We start from the raw sequence: 20,530 nt of genomic DNA, 5'->3' as shown, positions 1-20,530 counted from the left end.
CGTGGGGGGGGGGGGGGGGGGGCAATTTAGTGTCTGTAATCAGCCTATCTGCATGTCTTTGGACTGTGGGAGGAAACCGGAGGACCCGGAGGAAACCCACGTGGACACAGGGAGAACATGCAAATTCCACATAGAAAGGCCCCAAGCCGAGATTCAAAGCCAAAACCTTCTTGCTGTGAGGCGACAGTGCTACCCACTGCACCATCGTGTCGTCCATTATTATTATTATTAGTGTGGTTGCCTTAGGCAACGAGCGGCTTGATCGGGAATGATGTGCTATTACTTTGTGGAAAGTTTGGGGGCACGGTTTTTGAAAAATCTGAATTTTTGTGGGCAATTTTTCCCATAGCAACCACCTAACAACACACTAGCAACCACCTGGAACACTATAGCAAATGCCTAGCAACACCCTAGCAACCCCCTAGCAACACCCTAGCAACCACCTAGAACTCCATAGCAACCACCTAACAACACACTAGCAACCACCTGGAACACCATAGCAAATGCCTGGCAACACCCTAGCAACCACCTAGAACTCCATAGCAACCACCTAGCAACACCATAGCAGCTGCCTGGAACACCATAGCAACCACCTAGCAACCACCTGGAACACCATAACAACTGCCTAGCAACACCATAGCAACCGCCTATAACTCCATAGCAACCACCTAGAATACCCTAGCAACACCCTAGCAACTGCCTATAACTCCATAGCAACCACCTAGCAACATCTTAGCAACCACTTAGAATACCCTAGCAACACCCTAGCAACCACCTAGAACTCCATAGCAACCACCTAACAACACACTAGCAACCACCTGGAACACTATAGCAAATGCCTAGCAACACCCTAGCAACCGGATATAACTCTATAGCAACCACCAGGCAACCCAATAGCAACCGCCTAGAACTCCATAGCAACCGCCTAGAACTCCATAGCAACCACCTAGCAACACCCTAGCAACCACCTAGCAACACCATAGCAACCGCCTAGAACTCCATAGCAACCACCTAGCAACACCCTAGCAACCACCTGGAACACCATAGCAACCACCTAGCTACACCCTAGCAACTACCTGGAACACCATAACAACTGCCTAGCAACACCCTAGCAACCGCCTATAACTCCATAGCAACCACCTAGAACAGCCTAGCAACAGCCCAGAACTCCATAGCAACCACCTAACAACACACTAGCAACCACCTGGAACACCATAGCAAATGCCTGGCAACACCCTAGCAACCGGCTATAACGCCATAGCAACCACCTAGCAACACCATAGCAACCACCTAGAACACCATAGCAACCACCTAGCAACACCCTAGCAACCACCTGGAACCCAATAGCAACCACCTACCAACACCCTAGCAACAATCTGGAACACCATAACAACTGCCTAGCAACACCCTAGCAACCACCTGGAACACCATAGCAACGACCTAGCAACGCCCTAGCAACCACCTGTAAAACCATAACAACTGCCTAGCAACACCCTAGCAACCACCTATAACTCCATAGCAACCACCTAGCAACATCCTAGCAACCACTTAGAATACCCTAGCAACACCCTAGCAACCACCTAGAACTCCATAGCAACCACCTAACAACACACTAGCAACCACCTGGAACACCATAGCAAATGCCTGGCAACACCCTAGCAACCACCTAGAACTCCATAGCAACCACCTAGCAACACCATAGCAGCCGCCTGGAACACCATAGCAACCACCTAGCAACCACCTGGAACACCATAACAACTGCCTAGCAACACCCTAGCAACCGCCTATAACTCCATAGCAACCATCTAGAATACCCTAGCAACACCCTAGCAACTGCCTATAACTCCATAGCAACCACCTAGCAACATCCTAGCAACCACTTAGAATACCCTAGCAACACCCTAGCAACCACCTAGAACTCCATAGCAACCACCTAACAACACACTAGCAACCACCTGGAACACTATAGCAAATGCCTAGCAACACCCTAGCAACCGGCTATAACTCTATAGCAACCACCTAGCAACCCAATAGCAACCACCTAGAACTCCATAGCAACCACCTAGCAACACCCTAGCAACCACCTAGCAACAGCATAGCAACCGCCTAGAACTCCATAGCAACCACCTAGCAACACCCTAGCAACCACCTGGAACACCATAGCAACCACCTAGCTACACCCTAGCAACCACCTGGAACACAATAACAACTGCCTAGCAACACCCTAGCAACCGCCTATAACTCCATAGCAACCACCTAGCAACATCCTAGCAACCACCTAGAATACCCTAGCAACACCCTAGCAACTGCCTATAACTCCATAGCAAATGCCTAGCAACACCCTAGCAACCGCCTATAACTCCATAGCAACCACCTAGCAACATCCTAGCAACCACCTAGAATACCCTAGCAACACCCTAGCAACTGCCTAGAACTGCATAGCAAGCACCTAGCAACATCCTAGCAACCACTTAGAATACCCTAGCAACCACCTAGCAATGCCCTAGCAACCACCTGGAGCTCAATAGCAACCACCTGAAACACCATAGCAACCACCTAGCACCACCCTAGCGACCGCCTAGAATTCCATGAAACCACCTAGAACTCCATAGAACCACTTAGCAACACCCTAGCAACTGCCTCAGACATCATAGCAACTACCTACCACTGTTCACTCCGTTCAGCACTAAGTCGACTTCGCGTTGGCGGCAACCACACTTCACAATTTCTGCAGGAATTGTCTAGTTATTATTATTATTATTATTATTATTATTATTATTATTATTATTATTATTATTATTATTATTATTATTATTATTATGCAGATGGTTCTTATTATTAAATATCAAGACAATCACTGTTGATTGCATACAATCAATGGAACATTTGGCTGGCTGGCACAAAATAAGGATTGAATCATAATAATTTAAATATAATTGGGCATTAAAGCAAAATTACTTTTTTTAAATCAAATGATTCATTATTTTACTAATTGTATGTATATATCTCTTTAGTGACTATACATTGTTGTTTGTCACATTCAGTTCACATATGGTGCATTAATTTATACACTAAAAGGTAATGTAATTCATAACATTAAAATTACACTTACAGGGAATATAGAACATTACACCTGAATGTTCTTCTCTTGGTTTAAACAATCTTCCTCACTGTTGGAGTTTCCAGTTTCAATGCTTTTGTTTTCAGAGAGCCTGAAAATAAATATAGAACATGTAAATGTAATAATTTATATACTTTAGATTTTAACATTTTCAGCATGATATGTGATTTAAACACTACAAGTGTGCATTCAGTTGTAGTCATATGGTATTTCTCAAGCAGTTTCATTAGCAACCACACAAGAGCAACATTCATAATTAACTTTCAAAAACTGTCCATCTACCTGTGTGATTCCAATCCTCTAACGAGTACCACTTTATAAACAGTGTTATATCATAAATATTGGCATGGTCAGGGGGTGTTCTTACACATGACACAGAGCAGAGTGCTGGCAGTCCCCTATTATCGGCAATATTGATGATACAAAATTCAGGGTTCTCATTCCATATCGCTTTTATAAAATGGATCCATCCACAAAATCCTTATAGATCTCCACAGAACAGTACAATACCATTATAAATAGAAATGGCAACAATCTTTACATATCCAGGATGTTTATGTTGGTGGGAGGCACAAAGACATTCAAATGATATGCCAACATGACAGTTAGCCATGGTATATCTTGAAGATCGGAAGAGGGTGACCAATCAGCATTGTGGACTGTAACTCAGGTTATACTGTAAAATCACTATGCCTCTTCTTCTCCATGGGATTAAAACAAATCTTCTTAGGGGTAAACTCACTTGATAGTTTCCTCAAGGGGAATTGTGTGATCTGCAATTTCTGTGTTTAGCGTCTCAGGCAACAGAAAACATATTCCTCCACCAACCAGTGGGAACACTCCATAAATGACATTGGGAATGGCTTTGTGGTAGACCTCAAGGAGTCGGACCAAAGGAGCCAAGATGCCTGCTACACGAGCAGATGCAGAGTTCAAGCCAACACCATTTTGCCTGGAGAGAAAGTATATATACAGATATCAAGCAGAGTATCTCAAACACATACACTGAAAAACATGGCCAACCACTCAGGATGAAAGTCTGTTTAAGCTGACAGTGTCTACATTTAGTCTATTTATGTTACCCATGGCAATAAAAATCAAAGTAGCTAAAATGGTGATTGTTGTTTTTAACAGTGGTATCCGGTTTATGGTGTTTGTATCAAGATCAAGTCTTAAAGCACATTTTTGATGAGATAACCTCCTGTACTAGTTGTAAATTATTTGTTTTGAAACCTGTTCAGGGTGTATTCCTTCCTCTCGCCACTTCAAGGCTGGGATAGGCATCCCTGACCGGAAATAATCAGTATAGAAAATGGACAGACGGATGGATGGAAGACATCTCTGGAATTCCCAGGACTATCAATTTTGAGGACAATCCCCTTCATAAATACACTTACGCAATGCAAATACAACCTATGCAATGCAAGATGTACTTTCCCAAATCTAGCTTGGAGGAAGACATTTTGCCAAGTACCAGTTTATGAAAGACACTCAGAACTAACCTAACAGCTGTTGGATACAGTTCTGCAGAATAGACATATACGATGGAAAAGGATGCAGAAAGAGCAAACTTCCCAAGAACGGCTATGACAGTCACCACCACCGGTTGGTCTGCAAAACAAAGGACTTACTGGCACAAAGCTCACCACTATGTCAAAAAACACCCAACAGAACTTGATATGCATGTATGACAAGTAAAATCTCTCCAACTTTAAAGAAGAATATTTCAGCAATATATAAAACAAGCCATTAGATTCAACTAATGTAATCAACAATGATTGAGAAGTTTATTCTTTGGCTGAGAAAAAACAATTTAAGTGGTTAATTTAGGGAACCTGGAAAATACAATGAACCATATTTGAGATGGTTATAGACTCCTCACGAAATAATATAGCAAAGCGCATACATGAGGATCATAGAAATTTTACATGAAAATGTTCAATAGCTGAGTAGCTTTACAGTATTCCCAGTTTTAAGCCATGACAATTCCAGAACTCCATGGATCTCAATGAGGAACACACGTTACCTTCTGGAATAGCTGAAATGCTGAGACAAGCTACTCCCCCAAACAGCAAGAAAATGCTCTGGCATTTCCTTCTTCCAAAGCGTTCGATTAAGGGGATAGACCCCAGGCGGGCGAAAAGTTCAACAAAGCCAAAAACAAGCTGTGTGAGATAAATATCAAGGCCAAAGTTCCCCACGTTTAGGCTCAATCCATAGTATACCAGGCAAATCACAAACCTGCAGAGAAAAAGGACACATGAAAGACTAAGACACAATATTTTGATCATTCTTAAACTTCAATGTACATAATAATAATAATAATAATAATAATAATCCCATATACTATTTAAAACATCTTAAAGGATGGAAGGGAGACATTAAAAACTCAACTTTCAGACTTACCAAATATAGTTCATAACAAGAACACGTTTTCTCAAGTAGGCTATTCGGAAAAGATCCAGCATGCTACCTGTTCTTCTTGCCTTCTCGGTCTCAATCTTTTGAGAAAATTTCAAAATGACTTATTGATACTCTAATTAACACTCAATAACTTTGTGACAGTTTCCTAGCATTATTCATTACTTGCATAGTTATAAATATAAAATAAAATGCATTCTTAACTAAATTAAAGCTGCATAATAAGCTGTAAAAAGCATGACTATATCAGTGATTAACAGAAAACCTGGAGGACAATACAGTCATTTTTCATCCAAACTGATGATTTAACATTCTGAACAGATAGCTGCCAGCCTATTAGCAAAACTTAAACATGACAAGATATTTGTTCAACTTAGCCAAAGCAGACCCTGGGGGATGTTGGGACGGGTACCTTGTTGAGGAGTTTCTCAGGCACGGTCCTCTTATTGACTTTTGCTGCCTTCTGGATCAGCGCTCGGGCTTTCTCCTGCTTCCCCTGGGTCAGAAGCCACCGTGCCGATTCCGGGAGAATCCTGCCCGACACACTCCCAAGTCAGTCACCCAGGTGAGGATGCAGAGGCAAGTGATGGTCACAAACAGAAACGCATGAATTCCAAGACCAAGAGCGGGACCAAATTCAGTTTCTCTGCTTCAGAAGGATGCATAAAATGTGTGCAAAACTATAAAGGAAACAGGAAACTATAGTAAAACAATAATGCAATGATAAAAATGTCCCTGTTTCCCCATCTAAGCACACATATCATGTGTTTTATTTAGATTGTTCAAACGCTGTGGGGACAGGCGATGTTCCGCCTCACCAGTAGTAGACGCCAAACGCCAGAACAGGCACGGACAGCACAAACTGCAGTGTTCGCCAGTCTCGTACTCCATACGCTATTCCTGACAGGAGCATCTGGCCCACAGCGAAGGAGCTGTGGGCGACAATAGCACAGAAGGAGCGCTGGGAGGTTCCACACCACTCAGTACCTAGAAAATACAGTGTTAAGGGAAGTTACAGTTCATTCACTTTACATGATAAATAAGTCCAAAAAATGTGTTCTCCCCCTTTTCGAATTCCTCTATTATGGCAGATTTGTCACACTGACTGGTTTCATATCTTTAGACTTTTCAAGGCACTGTATGTCATATCTTGATAATCTTGAATTATTTTTACCATTAAAATATACTGTATGTGATATCACATACTGCATTTGATGTTAGAAACCACTACTACAATTTTGAGAGTATCCTGTGGTTCTATTTATTTGTCCAAAATACAACAAATAAACAAAATGATTATTGATTATTATAATTTTACAAATATAAAATCTCAGTTATTTAAACTATTCCATACAATGGTTGGAATTTAACAGTTCTGCAGTAATTTAGGAAGTAAGTACTGCAATAACTTACCTAGAACAAAGGTGTTTATAGTAACCCCAGATATTGTCATGCCAACCACAAATCTGAGGCAAATGTAAACGTAGATGTTGGGCGAAAAAGCTGCCCCCACCCCAAACAACAGCTGTAAGAGGAGGGAGAATAGGAGCACAGTTCTGCGGCCATACCTGTGGGCAAGAAAATCCAGCACGCTGTCACTGTCCCCTTATGTGTCTATCATTTTTATCACAAAAATGTGAGATGAATGTAACTCAGCTGTCTAAATCTGGCCACTTACGTATCTGCCTGTTTAACTGGCTAACTGACAGTGATTTTGAAATTGTGAAAAGTATATACATTTAAGCGATTATTATAATCATTACTTTTGTTGCTAAGAAATCAGCACAGATGTACTGTAAGAGTGCTGTTACACCAAAGCACCCACAGTTGGAAAATCCTGACCATACGAGTACTGATTGTGAGTCCCACAGATCAACGCAAAGCTGCCCATAACATTTCATAGGGAAGGTGGGTCACAGATGGGTACACCGTGCCATGTAATTACAGCCTTGTTTGATTGGCCGTCTAAGCTCTGATTACACCGTTGGCACAATATCTGCAACCTGACACAATGCATGGACAGCTGAGCTGGTGGACTCCAACCAAGAGTCAAAGAATCAGTTAATTACAGTAATCATCTCAGTTAATAATTAATTTGCCACTGAATCAGACAAGAACTATGAAAAGAACTGAAATTTTTGTTATTCAACACATAATGTGTCGAACTGGGTGTAGTGTATTAAACACTTTTGTTGTTCAATAAAAAGAGTGCAGTTATGTGACATGCTATGTGCAATTATTTGCCCATGCTTTCTTTTTTCTTTTTTTTTTTGCATAGATAATGCTAAATCATATTTACCACATATTTTGTCAAAAGTGAACATAATTTTCAGAGATTTACACAATAAGAATAGTTGCACTGACCACTGATTACATTTGAAACGGATACTCATTGCTCGCTTTCCTTTATACTTTTTGGCAGCTGTTTCACCTTTGCTTGTTATCTGTCTCAGGGTGTAGTTTTCATGTTTTTATGCCCGTACTGTAAGTTCTGCTCTATTTCTGCTCTATCTTTGTCCTGTAGTGCATCCATCTTTCAATCCCTTCATACTTATCCATAATGATGTCAAGTTATTAATGAACACCTCATACAGTAATTTACAAACTTTACTGAACTAGGAGTGTCTTAAGAGAAACCTGTTATAACTTGAGAAATTCCAATTGGCAGCACAGACAGTCACATGATTGATAATTTTTCCAGGCCTTAAAAACACAATCAAAAATTATATCATAGCAATCAAACAGAAACTTAATTAAAGCAAGACAAAGGGTCAATATTAACAAAATAATGAAAATTGTATTTTCAGCTATGGGTATAACCTGCTGAACCTTTCATCAGAGTTAATTATTAATTAATTATACAATGCAATGACATTATAAATCGCACTTGTCTGCCATTGGTCCAAACACCAGGGCACCAAACAGAAAGCCAGCCATGAAGATCGACTGAGAGATTTCATTGAGAGCGCTGTTTTCACACACCAAGCCAAACTGTGGAGAAGTGAGGACATATCAAGCATGCTTTCTAGTATCTATCAACCATGGCATGCATGTGTGCATGGCCTACAGGTGTAATGATGAGTCCAGTATTTACCATTAAAATCTTTGAGGTATCGAATGTGTACCATAGGTGGCTATTACATACCCATACATCAACAAACTTAAACAGTCATAATATGCATTCCATTTGTTAAATATACACTTGTGGTGCAAGAACACAATTTTCTGCAGACATTCTCCATACACTATGTAACTTCTGAACCTTTAAAGATATCAACTACATCCGACTCATATATCCTTATTAGGACTTTTTGAATTAGAGGGGTAAAGGTTCAGGATCATTTAAAATAGTAATCACATCCTGGCTCTCTGGTTCATGATTACGTACATATGTATGATGTTTTCAGGGTTTTTCTCTAATTTTAACTTGTCCTTTTCTAAGAATAAACATAACCCATGCATCCAGAAAAAAAGCCCACTAGAGTTCAGCCCCTGTACCTCAGTGACCAGTGTGGTTAGGCCTGAGGACGTGTCATACAGCCATCCATCTGTACACTCGGAGGTACTGTTGATCCCGTGGGCTTCGATGGACTCCAGATCCCAGTCCACCTGGCTAAACATCGAGCAGCTTTCATAGGCTCCGTCCGGGTCCTTCGGGAGTGTCAGGTTCCGTTGTTCCTCACGAGTCAGGTTCGGTCCGATGCTCAGGATCCATTTTGTGTTGCAGTGATGTGGCAGATTCAGGCCTGTGAACACCTGGGCAAACACGTGGAAGGCTTCAACGATGGTAGGGATGCATACTGCTGCCAGCAATCGCTTCTGGAAAGCACCAAACTCCCCGATGGTAGACAGAATCTGTCCAAAGTCGCTCATTCTGCACAGGTATATGGCACAACTAAAAGGCCTCTCTTGACTATCCATGCAATGCTATATATCTGTAAGGCAAATTTTTTTTGAACTGCCAGTGTTCTCATTCATTCAAATCTCCACCCCCTGTCAAACCCTCCACAACATATCATGTAGCTGAGGATGCGCCCCAGTGCATGTTCCCACACACTTCAGAACAAAAGTAAAACAGCAGGCCATCTGCTCACAGGAATGAACATGCAAATACAACCTTCAGACTTAGCACCAATGAGGTATGCACAGTATGCAAGATAGTACTTGTAGTCAGCAGTAGCCAACTATATATATATATATATAGTGAGTGCCAAAATTTTAGATTTTGATTTTCAAACAATCAATATGTGGTTGAAGTGCACATTCTCAGCTTTATTCGATTTCATCATGTAGAAATTACAGCACTTTATAAATAGCGCCCTCATTTCAGGGCCTCATGTTTGGAACAAATGGCTTCACAGGTGTTTCTGATTAGTCAAGTGTGTTCCATTGCAGGTATAATAGAGCTTTCAGTATCTAGTTTTGTTTCTAGCTTTTTGAGTCTGTTATTGGCATTTGTAAACATGACGACCAGAGTTGTGTCAATGAATGTCAAGGAAGCCATTATGAGGCTGACAAATAAGACAGTCAGAAACCTAGGCCAAACCTTAGGCTAACCAACACCAACTGAATATCATTAAGAAGAAGGAGAGCACTGGTGAGCTCAGAAATCACAAAGAGCCTGGCAGGCCAAGGAAGCCCTATATATATGTGTGTGTGTGTGTGTGTGTTTATTACCGTGTCCAAACCAAAAAAGGTTTTTTCCCTTCATATTTCCAGTTTCTCATGCTGTCTGCTCCTCAGACTCTTGTCTCAGAGTGCCCTGGGGCAAATGTCATAGTGTGTGGGAAGGCTGTGCCAGTCATTTAGGATTAATATTCAGGCCTTCAGCTGGGTTTGTGCTCAATGCAATATTTACATAAATGATCATTACTCAGGTGGAAATTCAAATCATAGCATTAGTTCTTCATTTACATGTTTTTACTTTTCCACTTGGGACGTGCTTACTTGGTTACAAACTATAGCACCATTCTGTTAGTATCTTTTGCTGAGTCGTATCCACACTGAAAATGCTGATTGCCTTTATACACAACTGACAATTAATAAGACATCAGAACACATTTCAGCCAGTAAGAGAGGAGTCCTTTATAAGAAGAGAAGTGGAGCTTGAAAAAAAGAAACAATGCAAATACTTCTGTCGTCCTGGAAGAAAAGGTGTTGTCCTATGCTATGCCAGTTGTAAAAAATCTAATTTTAAACAATGATTGTGAATATATAAATCATTTTTCTAAAAATTGTGGCACTAATTGATAACTCAAAAGCTTTAACAAGCTGCTGGAAGGCCCTCATAATTCAGTCATTCTGGAATTAGTATTTTAATCTAAGTTAATGATATTTGCCATAATGTTAAGACAATGATTAAAAAAATATGTGCTGTACCATGTTTTCTGACCTCCTTAAATGAGTTACTTTTATCATTTTGGCCCTATTGTGTTCATACATCTACTTACCCATATAACAATAAGAACAGAAGAGTGAGTAAATAGTAGACAGTAGCAGTAGACAGCAGTAGCAGATGGAGTAGACAGCTGATAAGTCCATTCTTTATTGATTAAAAATAATTAAGGTAACATGCATTGAAGTCCAAAATCAACAAAGAAGAAAACAAAGGAAATGATCCAAATAAAAATCAAAATAAAACAAATAAAAAATGTAATATCTTACAGCTCTGTGTTATATTCTACAATACACAAAGTCATGTGTAAAGATGTTCGGTTCCATTGCCGCTGTACTGTTAATTACATACGATACATTACAGTTAAGCAAATTAACAAAATAGGAGAAAATATTTTAAAGCGTAACACAATGCAATGAAAGGAATTCAATGCAGCTGGATGCAGGGTTCATTCCAGAATGCAGCATGTTCGGCCAAAGATTCACAAAGCTGTAGCTACCAAACCAGCCGGTCGTGAAAAGGAGCATGACACTAAATACTTTAGGGTTCGCTGAATACCTGACCTGTTATTTCTTGAACCATTCTAAGACTTGTTTGGCTTTGAACAGTTCCTGTCAGTATACAAGACAAGAAAGTACTTCTTTTGAAAAATGAATCTGGTGGAAGCGATCGCCCAGGTGTACTCATACTGACTGACTGCATTACTGCTGGTCACTGCTCTCAATCTGCGACGAAAAGTTAATTTAAAAAAGAGTGGAGAAATAACAGGAATTCACACTTATACAAGAGACGGGCAGTTAAGTAAACTCATGTCTATGAGACCCTGAATAGCCACTTTGGAAAGTGATATAGGAGTGTCGTTCAAATGTGTAACTGTTTTCATTATTATTTTGAGAAGGTTCACTTTAGGGTGTTTTTTTATTTTCTGTTACTTTAATTCAGACATATTTTGAAGTGAATACCAATATACTAGCCATTGTAAAGCTGACAGGTTGTCCATCTGTAAGAACCTAAGTAATACTTTATTGCACACACAATTGTCAGGGCCAATCAAAAACATGCACTAAGACCCGATATATATATATATATATACATATATATATATATATATATATATAAATTCCCTGAGGTAGTAGGCCCCTAAATTAATTTGGCCTTCTTTGAGGGATTGTTTACTTCCTGGAGTTATAGGAATATATATCTCCAGGAAGTAAACAATACCTCAAAGAAGGCCAAATTAATTTAGGGGGCCTACTACCTCATGGAATTCAAGTAAGAGTTGAAGCACTAGATATGTTGGATACAGACAAAGATAAAGACGGATGCTTGGTGTTATAAAAACATTGCTGTTTCTAAACTGAACCCTGCAGCAATGACATCTGACAAGAAAAAAAAAAAAACAAAAGCACATTTCGTCCTTTTCCTGTCTCCACATCACATTTCTTTCCTCTCCTTAAGATATAAAGGCCAAGTGGGGAAACACCCAGTATAAAACTAATCGACGACAAATTTAATTATATACACACTAAAGTCATTAATCAAGTACTTTGCCGTTGTCGTCCTAATATGCACTTCTCTGTTCGAGAAACTGATACGAAATCAAATTCACAGCTAATACCTACACATACGGACATACTGTGTGACAGGTCTCGTGGCTTCAGTTACAATGCTGTTAAACGTTCAATGTAGCCTAAACAATATCACCGTAGAAAATAACAGTTTATCGAGTAGGAGAACAAAATAATTATAAACTGACAGAGTTCAAGTGGGAGTTGCATAAACGAAGGCATACTATTCTTCAGTAAGATGTGTTTAGTTTATTTAATGCACACGTAGTCTTGACTCATCTGCCCATGGCGACAAATTCCTAAATATGTGCATCCTTTTGCATTGACAAAGATTACGCTGTACAGCGGTCTTGATAAAGGAAATGGTGTGTGAAGCAATGCACTGTGATTGGATGAATTTCAGGATGAATTTCAGGCCAGAAGCGGCTGAGTGCAACACACTGTTTTCCAGGGCGTACTCTATGTGCTGATATGAATGGTGAATGAGATAACAGTGAATTCATGATAATCGGCGTTGTGTCGTGGCCAAAGTCTGGACCGGTACACAGGGGGTGTGATGGATATATTCCAGTATGCAGTGATACCTTGAAGGAATGGGCTACATGGCACCTTGGCTACAGTTTCCCAGTAACAGCTTGGCACATAGGTATCCCCAGCACAGCCTACCTACAAATGTTCATTTTATTATACATGTGTATGTGAGAGAGAAATGGACACTGTTAGCTAGGCCTGGATTAACATAGCCACCTTGCATAAATTAATCATTCATCCAATTGTTTCAACTGGCAATAAATAATGTTTCAATGATAGCGTGCAACTTTCACACTAAGTGCATAACACATGTCTCAGTGTAGCAGTAAGCCGTGAGGTATAGGTATGCCAAAAGCTCAAAAAACCTCCAGTGAAGAAAAAACAAAAGCAAACAAAATGTTTAACATTAGTAACCGAAACCACGTTCTTTCATTCAAAATTCAGATCCATAACTCACGTGGGGAGAGCCCCCTCCTGTGTTCAGTAGTAATGCTGAGATAAGGCATTGTTACATATATCACCAGGAATTGCAGGAGTTAGTTAAGATTGTGCAAATGCATTTTTTATTCTATATATAAAAGGAAAACATCTGGTTGGTGAATGTTGAAAATCGTGTCCTCCCACACGTACAACTGTAAACGTTTTTTTTTAAATATGAATCCTATGTGTTACGTTTTCAACACTGAGTCCTATTTAATCGAGCAAGGTTTCTGAATCCTATGAGGGTGATGTTGATGATATGGAATTTTTTTTTTCTTTGGCAGTAGTGGTTTCTGTAGGCCAATGAAAATAAAACTTGCGCACAGGTGTGCGGTTTTGTTTATTTTTCTTTTTTTAAAGATTTTTTCAGGCAAGCCAGGTCCACAGTAGTACAACAGTTTAACTAATGCTGAGCTGTGCAAATCCCATTAGTTTGACATCATCAGGAATTTCAGATCCCTCCACACCAGAAGCCTAGAAAAGCAAGACAAAAATCTTGTTACCAGCAGTTGTAAACGTGTCTGTACTTCCATTCCATTCCTTAGAAGTAGACAAATCAAACACTGGCAGCACAACACAAGAGACGACACTACAATCTGGAACACAAACAGCTAGTTTACCGTTTCAATACCTCAAAATTTCTGAAACTTTAAAAACACCCATCACTTTGAATGTACCCATATTCACATATGGAACAGTGACCTCATTGGTGATTTTGTGAAGGTGTTATTTTTCTTTATGTCATTTTCTTTTTGAACTGTAAACTCAAGACGAAGGTTCCCTTCCTAACTGATGGTATTCCTATTGTTTCTCAAGGGATAATGTCACAGCCTGTAGCGGACATTCTGGTGACAACTCGTCCGTGAACTCTTGCTATACTTTCCCCACATTGCGCAGCATTTTCTTACGTCCGTAAAATTATTTACAGATAATGTAGGCTACCTTTTTTTGTTCTTCGTGCTCAAATTCGAGGGGATCCATTCATATTTCCTGCGCAACATATAATCGCACCAGGTTATCAGAGTGTTATTACTAAGCCTATGAAGCACAGCTCCATTTGGAGCAGAATGAGTCTGCTGGCTGCTCGCGCACCAGATTGGTCAGGGTCATTATGTCTCCCTGTTGGCTTCCTGGTAACAGGCTGAGATCCCAGACACCCCACAAAAGGAAAGGCGTTGGAGGGACTCAGTGGGGCGATACACTCTTGGTAGGAGGCTGAGAGCCCGCTCTATCCACAAGGGCCATGTTTGTACATACAGCTCTGCATACACAGGGGTGTGATCAGGCACCATTAATCCTGTTAATTACATTTAAATAGTAGATTTCGATACTTCCTTGAAAGCGTCTCAAGGTAGCTTACAATAATTTGAAAATTGATACTACAAAATAAAATAAAAATCAAATGAAGGCGATATTAGCTTTTGCCATAAAGTGTTTAACGCATAAACTCTTCAAAGCAAACAAATGATAGATGGTAATCCACAAGGCTTTATGAGTAAGCATATTTGAAGTCAGCTCACAAAAAATGTCTACAAAGTTGTAACATGAAAAGAATTTTACATGTTATTTAATTTTAATTTTTGCTGGAAGTGACACCCAAGCTAAGGGCAAGTGACACCCCTACTGCTAAGGGCAACCTAACAAAATTCTTTGTTTAAATTAAATGGTAAAACAAAACTATTCATGGTGTGCTGTAACAAAAGCTTTCTGTTTTCAGGACTTGGAATAACTCATTTTTCCAGGCATTTTGGATTGACATGGACATGATCTCTTGAACTAATCAATCATAAATGTATTGTTTTAATTTTACTGACCAGCTTGAAAGTGACATTTCTGTTGGCTTGTGGCTCTTCAACTATTTTCTGTAAATTGGCAGCAACTGAAACAAAAGAACAAAGTTACTGGACATTCTTTACAAGAGACTCACAAGTCGCAGGCTTCACCATCTTCTAAACACTTGACAGCAAACTCTCAGCTTTGCCAGGCAAGTCATTATGTGCCAGGTAGTGTGTGGACGGGCGGTTGTCAGGTGGACTTTGACGGTAGTTTCTGACTCACCTATAACCAAGTCCCTCCCGTCTACCAGGCCTGCAGACACCAGCTCCTGTGACACGCCATCTGCCGTGTCTGAGGAGGAAAAACCGCCAAGGAGAACCGCCACTCGCTTATTAACGCTGACAACGTCTGATACGCTCATTAAAAGTCACTTCACCCTGACTCGCGATTTCAACCGCGCATCTGTTCCTCCCACTCGTCTAGTCTCAGCATCGCTTCAGGCAACGGGGCATTCTAAAGCACGCCAGCCATTCTGAGTCTGCTTCACCCTGTCAGTCCAGACCTGAGTCTTCCCCCTCGTCTTTTAGCAGGTCAATCGAAGCCAATAACTGGGTCTGGGCATACAGCTCACAACCGACAAATGTGTTTATCTCACACTGTTCCACAATCATTTTGTACTTTGATGTGCTGAACCCCTTAAAAATCACTTAAGAGGTTAATGAAAGGCAGAGAAAAAGAACTGAAAGGTCAGCTTACCTCTCCCGGGCATGAATTCAAATCGTATGTCATTTAGTTCCTTCTTTAAATTTCTGTGAGAGAGAGAAAGAGGGAACATTGTCTTCGCATTCAGCCTTAGCATACTTTTATTCTTCAAGCACAAAATTTAAAAAGGGGAAAAGAAACATTATTCTACAATCTTTAATAAAATCCATATGCAGATATGATTTTTAGTTTTCAGAAAATACAAAAATTATGCTTTAATTAAAATGTTTCAGGCCCCGGTGAACGTTTAGGTCATAGATGCAATGACTACTGCTGAATCATCGTCATATCAGTAACAGTCTACTGTAACATAGAAACTCTGGGTTCTGCTGCCCTCTATTGGTCTTTCAAGATACTGCAATAGAGGACACAAATTATCATCACTTAAACAGGCAGTCCTGTTAAAGCAGTGGTATCCAACCCTGTCCCTGCATAACTACTATCCCCGTAGGTTTTCTTTTCAACCCTAATTCGGCACACCTGTCTCTACTAATTAGTAATTTAAATAGATCTCTAGCTGTTGAATGAGGTGTGCTTTATTAGGATTGGAATGAAAGCCAACAGGACGATAGATCTCCAGGAACAGGCGTGGTTACCACTGTGTTAGGGAATAATCCATGCCATGTAATCTATGTAATAGTAAATGCCATGTAACCAGATGCACACTAAATACACCTAAGGTATCTAAAATGCATTCCATTCACTCTTGAAACAAGCCTTTTAACTTGGTTTGATGCTGAGTTTGTTATATTAAACGTCTTTAAAAATTTGACCTTAATAATTATTTATACATTTATACAAGATGATATACAGGTTTAACCTGAATTGTAAGATACTGGTTAATATATCAGATAAGGTCATTAATCTCAATTACAATCATTCGATTCATTAACTTTACCGCCATGCAGGTGCATAAGTACAGTAAGACCTGATGCCAGGCTGGTTCATACTGTATGCCATCTTCAGTTGCACTTGACAGTATGATTGTGATTGTGTGCGGATGAAACTATGTGTCAAGAACAGCAAAGCGAAATGGAAACGTTAAGCAAACGTTACCTCAACCTTAATACCAAGCTGATGGGAGTCTTGGAGGCATCATATGCGGGTGCAGCTGCTGGGGCCTGCGGAATGAGGAAATCATGTATTAAAATGAATCCAGCTGAAACAGAGTGGCCCCATTCGGCCTGCAGTAAAAACAAGGCCCCTCTGGTTCACACACTTCAGTCACAGAGTGACACAGCATTGACTCGAGAGGCACAGCAGCAACGTAACTGCCGCAGCTGGTAATTGGAGACTAACAATTGCCAATTTTATATGAGAGGGATAATAGGGATGGGATAACACACAAAATGTTTTTTTTTTTTTTTTTAATGGATTTTCATTTAATTTTCTTTTCTTCACGTTTGAATGCGGAGCTAACAGCAGTGCGACGTGTACAAAAGATATTAAGTAAAGTTTCAAATGGAATATACCATTTGTTCACCCAGTTGGGGGGGTGTGGAAGATGGTCTGTTCTGTCTTGAGTCAACATATACTTGCATCATTAAAGATAGGCAACTATTAAATCGGCCTCAGTAAAAAAAAAAAACATTTACTTTACTAGTGTACCCAATTTACACTATGGATGGCAGGGGGAATATTCATCACAAATGACCCTGTGTGTGAAAGAGTTTCGTCCAATCACATCTCAAGTTACGCTGCCCTCTCAAAACCCCTTACGCCCAAGAAACTCCATTAAATCAGCACTGACTGCAGCCTTCTCTAACAGGGCTCAGCATGATTAGGTCAAATTTAACACACTTTATTTGAAAGGCTTCCCAGGGGAAAAGAAAAGAAAAAAAAGAAAGAAAGACACGACTCATCGCTTTGCTGAGCACTCCAGCTAATATTTGCCCTTTTTATCCGCGGCCTTAACGGCTCGCTTTATCAGCCACCCGTCGCCTTCCCCAAGGGAGTGCGGGGAACAGCCAATGGGACGCCGGTATCTCTCGGTGAATAGAACGCATGTGGAGGTGTTGCACAGCTGAGCAGCTCGCTCAGCGGGGAAGGCAAGAGCAGGAAGCACCCGCTGAATAATACTGGGGTTTCTGAGGGGAATATTGATTTTGGCAGATCTGCAAGAGAAGCACCGACAGATGGGCAAAACTACTGGTCTCCTGCACCCTCCTCTTTCACCACCTGATGGCGACGATCACTCGATTCTGAGTGATGAACTGCGAGATGCAGTATGTTAATGAGAAATAGGTGTGAGCGTGCCCAGATGCACCCGAGATCGGCATCCGCTCAGAAGAGGAAATGCACTCCAGTTCTTGTGATTGCTATGTTTTTTTTATTCCTTGAATTTTTTCTCGCCTGGTTGTTTCAGTGAACTTTGGGGACAAGCCGAAGGAGCATTTTTGACGATTGCAAGCGAGGGGTACCTGGGCAGTTGGGGCAGCAGGAGGTGGGCCTTGTGCTGGGACTGAAGCCTGGGCGGCGGGTGGTACGTTGGCCTGGGGAACCTGCGCAGCGGTCTGGCCAGCAGGCTGAGGTAGTTGGGCTTGGCCTTGGGCTGAAGGCTGGAGGTGACAAGGCTCTGACACTGGAAAAACCTGGAAAGAAAACAGATTAACAGACAATTATGGAATGTGTCTATTCCATAACAATTTAAAAACCAGCATATAATTAACAGATTAAAGCAAGTCATTTGAGAAAATGAATAAATTAGTGTTTTTAATAATGATGGGGATACATTTAATGCTCAAAACAAAGCCCCCTTCATTAATAATAAAACACTCGTTAGCTTAATTTCCACTTGGCAAGCAATACTAATAAATTATATTCATTATTTAGATATTATTATGGAAAGTAATTTTATTTCTTATAATGAGAGGAAGGAAACCAAAAAAAGAAAGCAAACCTCTGAGTTCTGTGGTCCATCTTTCACTCTGGGCGACTGAAAACCAAAACACACGAAATCATATCAAGCACGATAAACGCAAGCACAAAATGTGTGTTAATCTTAATCAGTATCCAGTGTACCGCAGGAGTGAGTAGGGGTCACAAACACAGCTTGTTGACGTCAACCAAATCTGCCAGATTACCCCACCCACAATTAGAAGAGACGAAATAATGAATCCTAAATGAGTCATATCAGTTTGGTATCTACACATTCCTTTTAGGCTGCCAACCATTAACAGTATTTTGAGCCAGCACTGGTCAAAGTAGGATGTAAATTGTAATTAAATTTGGAAACCATTCAAATTGACTTGGCTGAAAAGCGAGCTCTAAGTGCTGAGTTTGACACCTCTCCTGCGTTGTATCATAGACCTAGAGGGCTGCTGGGGACACTGTCAGCACTACGTGTATCAGCATCTTGGTCTTCATGGCTTCCTGACTGGTCCCTCCGCTAATGCCACACAGTAGATGCAGAGCCGGAGAAGAGCCAGCCTTAGTCATTAATGTCGGACAGCGACGTCAAAAACTCAGAGCTGGCTCAGAAAAATGTCTCCTTTTCAAAGTGGAGAGGCAGAAAGGCAGTCTCTAAGCTGATTTGTCGTACATTTGCCTTTAACAGAGATCTTTTAAAAGCCCACCATAACATAAAGTAATCAGAAAAACAACCTAATCAAAATTAAATTATAGCAAATGAGGCCCAACATATTTTATAGAGACAATCATTTTATGAATCACGGGAGGGAAAAGCAGATATAAATTTTTGTTACATGAAAATCTAAATTCTATAACCAAAAAAACACAAGTGTCATTCTGTTTATGTTTTCAATTGGTTTAATTTATGTTCAGGGATTATAATAAGAACTGCTTGTAAGTGTTAAATTCAATATTAAAGATTACCCACTGCAAGTAATCTTTCTTTTGTTGGTTAATAGGTAACAATGATTTGGTAAGTATATAGAGAATTGAACTACTAATACAGATGGCTTCCAGGAAAGACAGCTCCCCTCCCAATTGTTAAGCAAGGCCAGAAATATTTTCCACCATATTCACTTTTAAGCTAATAAGCAATAAATAACTACAATGAACTTCCTCTTGAAATTTCAATGTGAAAGATGCACCGCAGTAGGAAGTATCCAGGGACAAAGAGGAACATATTCATTTTATTAATGTGCACACTACATAGACCACATGCTGAAGGTGATGTATACTGATACTGAGCCCCAGTTGTTAAGCAACAATGTGAAGTATTCCACTGTACATTCTGATGTAACAGATAATACAGTATTTTTCCACAGCTTTCAGATTCCCGGGATGGTTGGATTTGGATATGGAATGCTACGGTAGACCGGTCTCATAAATAATGGAGAAACTGCAAGCAAACTAATGCCATTTTTTTTGATCATATATGGCTTACGGATAGTTTTATTAAGCTATGGTGCACCACGAGGAAGACAAGCTGATGGTAAAACAAGTCAACCCCTTCAAATGACATCAATTATGTAAGGGCTTGAAGATTTATAGATGCTAACATGAGCAGGA

General features: G+C 40.3%; 2 protein-coding genes across 3 annotated transcripts in view; both read right to left on the bottom strand.

Moving 5' to 3' along the window:
• Positions 1 to 2,799: 2,799 nt before the first annotated feature.
• On the bottom strand, positions 2,800 to 9,793 carry slc22a13b (solute carrier family 22 member 13b). Its single transcript, XM_035415011.1, has 10 exons — positions 9,041 to 9,793; positions 8,430 to 8,533; positions 6,956 to 7,110; positions 6,361 to 6,529; positions 5,955 to 6,075; positions 5,528 to 5,622; positions 5,148 to 5,362; positions 4,624 to 4,732; positions 3,864 to 4,073; positions 2,800 to 3,212 (listed from the first exon to the last, which is right to left on the bottom strand). Exons 1-10 carry the CDS (start codon positions 9,461 to 9,463, stop codon positions 3,128 to 3,130), a joined length of 1,686 nt encoding a protein of 561 aa, XP_035270902.1. The 5' UTR covers positions 9,464 to 9,793; the 3' UTR covers positions 2,800 to 3,127.
• A 3,814-nt stretch (positions 9,794 to 13,607) lies between these two features.
• Positions 13,608 to 20,530, bottom strand: part of oxsr1b (oxidative stress responsive kinase 1b) — a 69,147-nt gene continuing 62,224 nt past the window's right edge. For both annotated transcript variants that reach the window (XM_035415009.1, XM_035415010.1), the window contains 7 exons: positions 18,954 to 18,989; positions 18,475 to 18,645; positions 17,111 to 17,175; positions 16,049 to 16,101; positions 15,575 to 15,643; positions 15,331 to 15,395; positions 13,608 to 13,990 (listed from right to left, as the gene is read on the bottom strand). In XM_035415009.1, the coding sequence (XP_035270900.1) occupies positions 13,916 to 13,990; positions 15,331 to 15,395; positions 15,575 to 15,643; positions 16,049 to 16,101; positions 17,111 to 17,175; positions 18,475 to 18,645; positions 18,954 to 18,989 (534 nt within the window). In that variant the 3' untranslated portion in view covers positions 13,608 to 13,915. The remainder of the gene's footprint in view (positions 13,991 to 15,330; positions 15,396 to 15,574; positions 15,644 to 16,048; positions 16,102 to 17,110; positions 17,176 to 18,474; positions 18,646 to 18,953; positions 18,990 to 20,530) is intronic.

The sequence above is a fragment of the Anguilla anguilla genome, chromosome 4, assembly GCF_013347855.1.
Source record: "Anguilla anguilla isolate fAngAng1 chromosome 4, fAngAng1.pri, whole genome shotgun sequence".
Classification (NCBI taxonomy): domain Eukaryota; kingdom Metazoa; phylum Chordata; class Actinopteri; order Anguilliformes; family Anguillidae; genus Anguilla; species Anguilla anguilla.
The sequence above is the reverse complement of the archived record's forward strand: the minus strand, read 5'-3'. Positions and strand labels throughout refer to the sequence as shown.

Coding starts and splice junctions, on each gene's coding strand:
- slc22a13b (XM_035415011.1), bottom strand. CDS start 9,463: ATGGATAGTCAAGAGAGGCCTTTTAGTTGTGCCATATACCTGTGCAGA. Junction 6,530..6,955: donor TATAAACACCTTTGTTCTAG/GTAAGTTATTGC, acceptor TGTATTTTCTAG/GTACTGAGTGGTGTGGAACC. Junction 4,733..5,147: donor CATTTCAGCTATTCCAGAAG/GTAACGTGTGTT, acceptor TTTGTTTTGCAG/ACCAACCGGTGGTGGTGACT.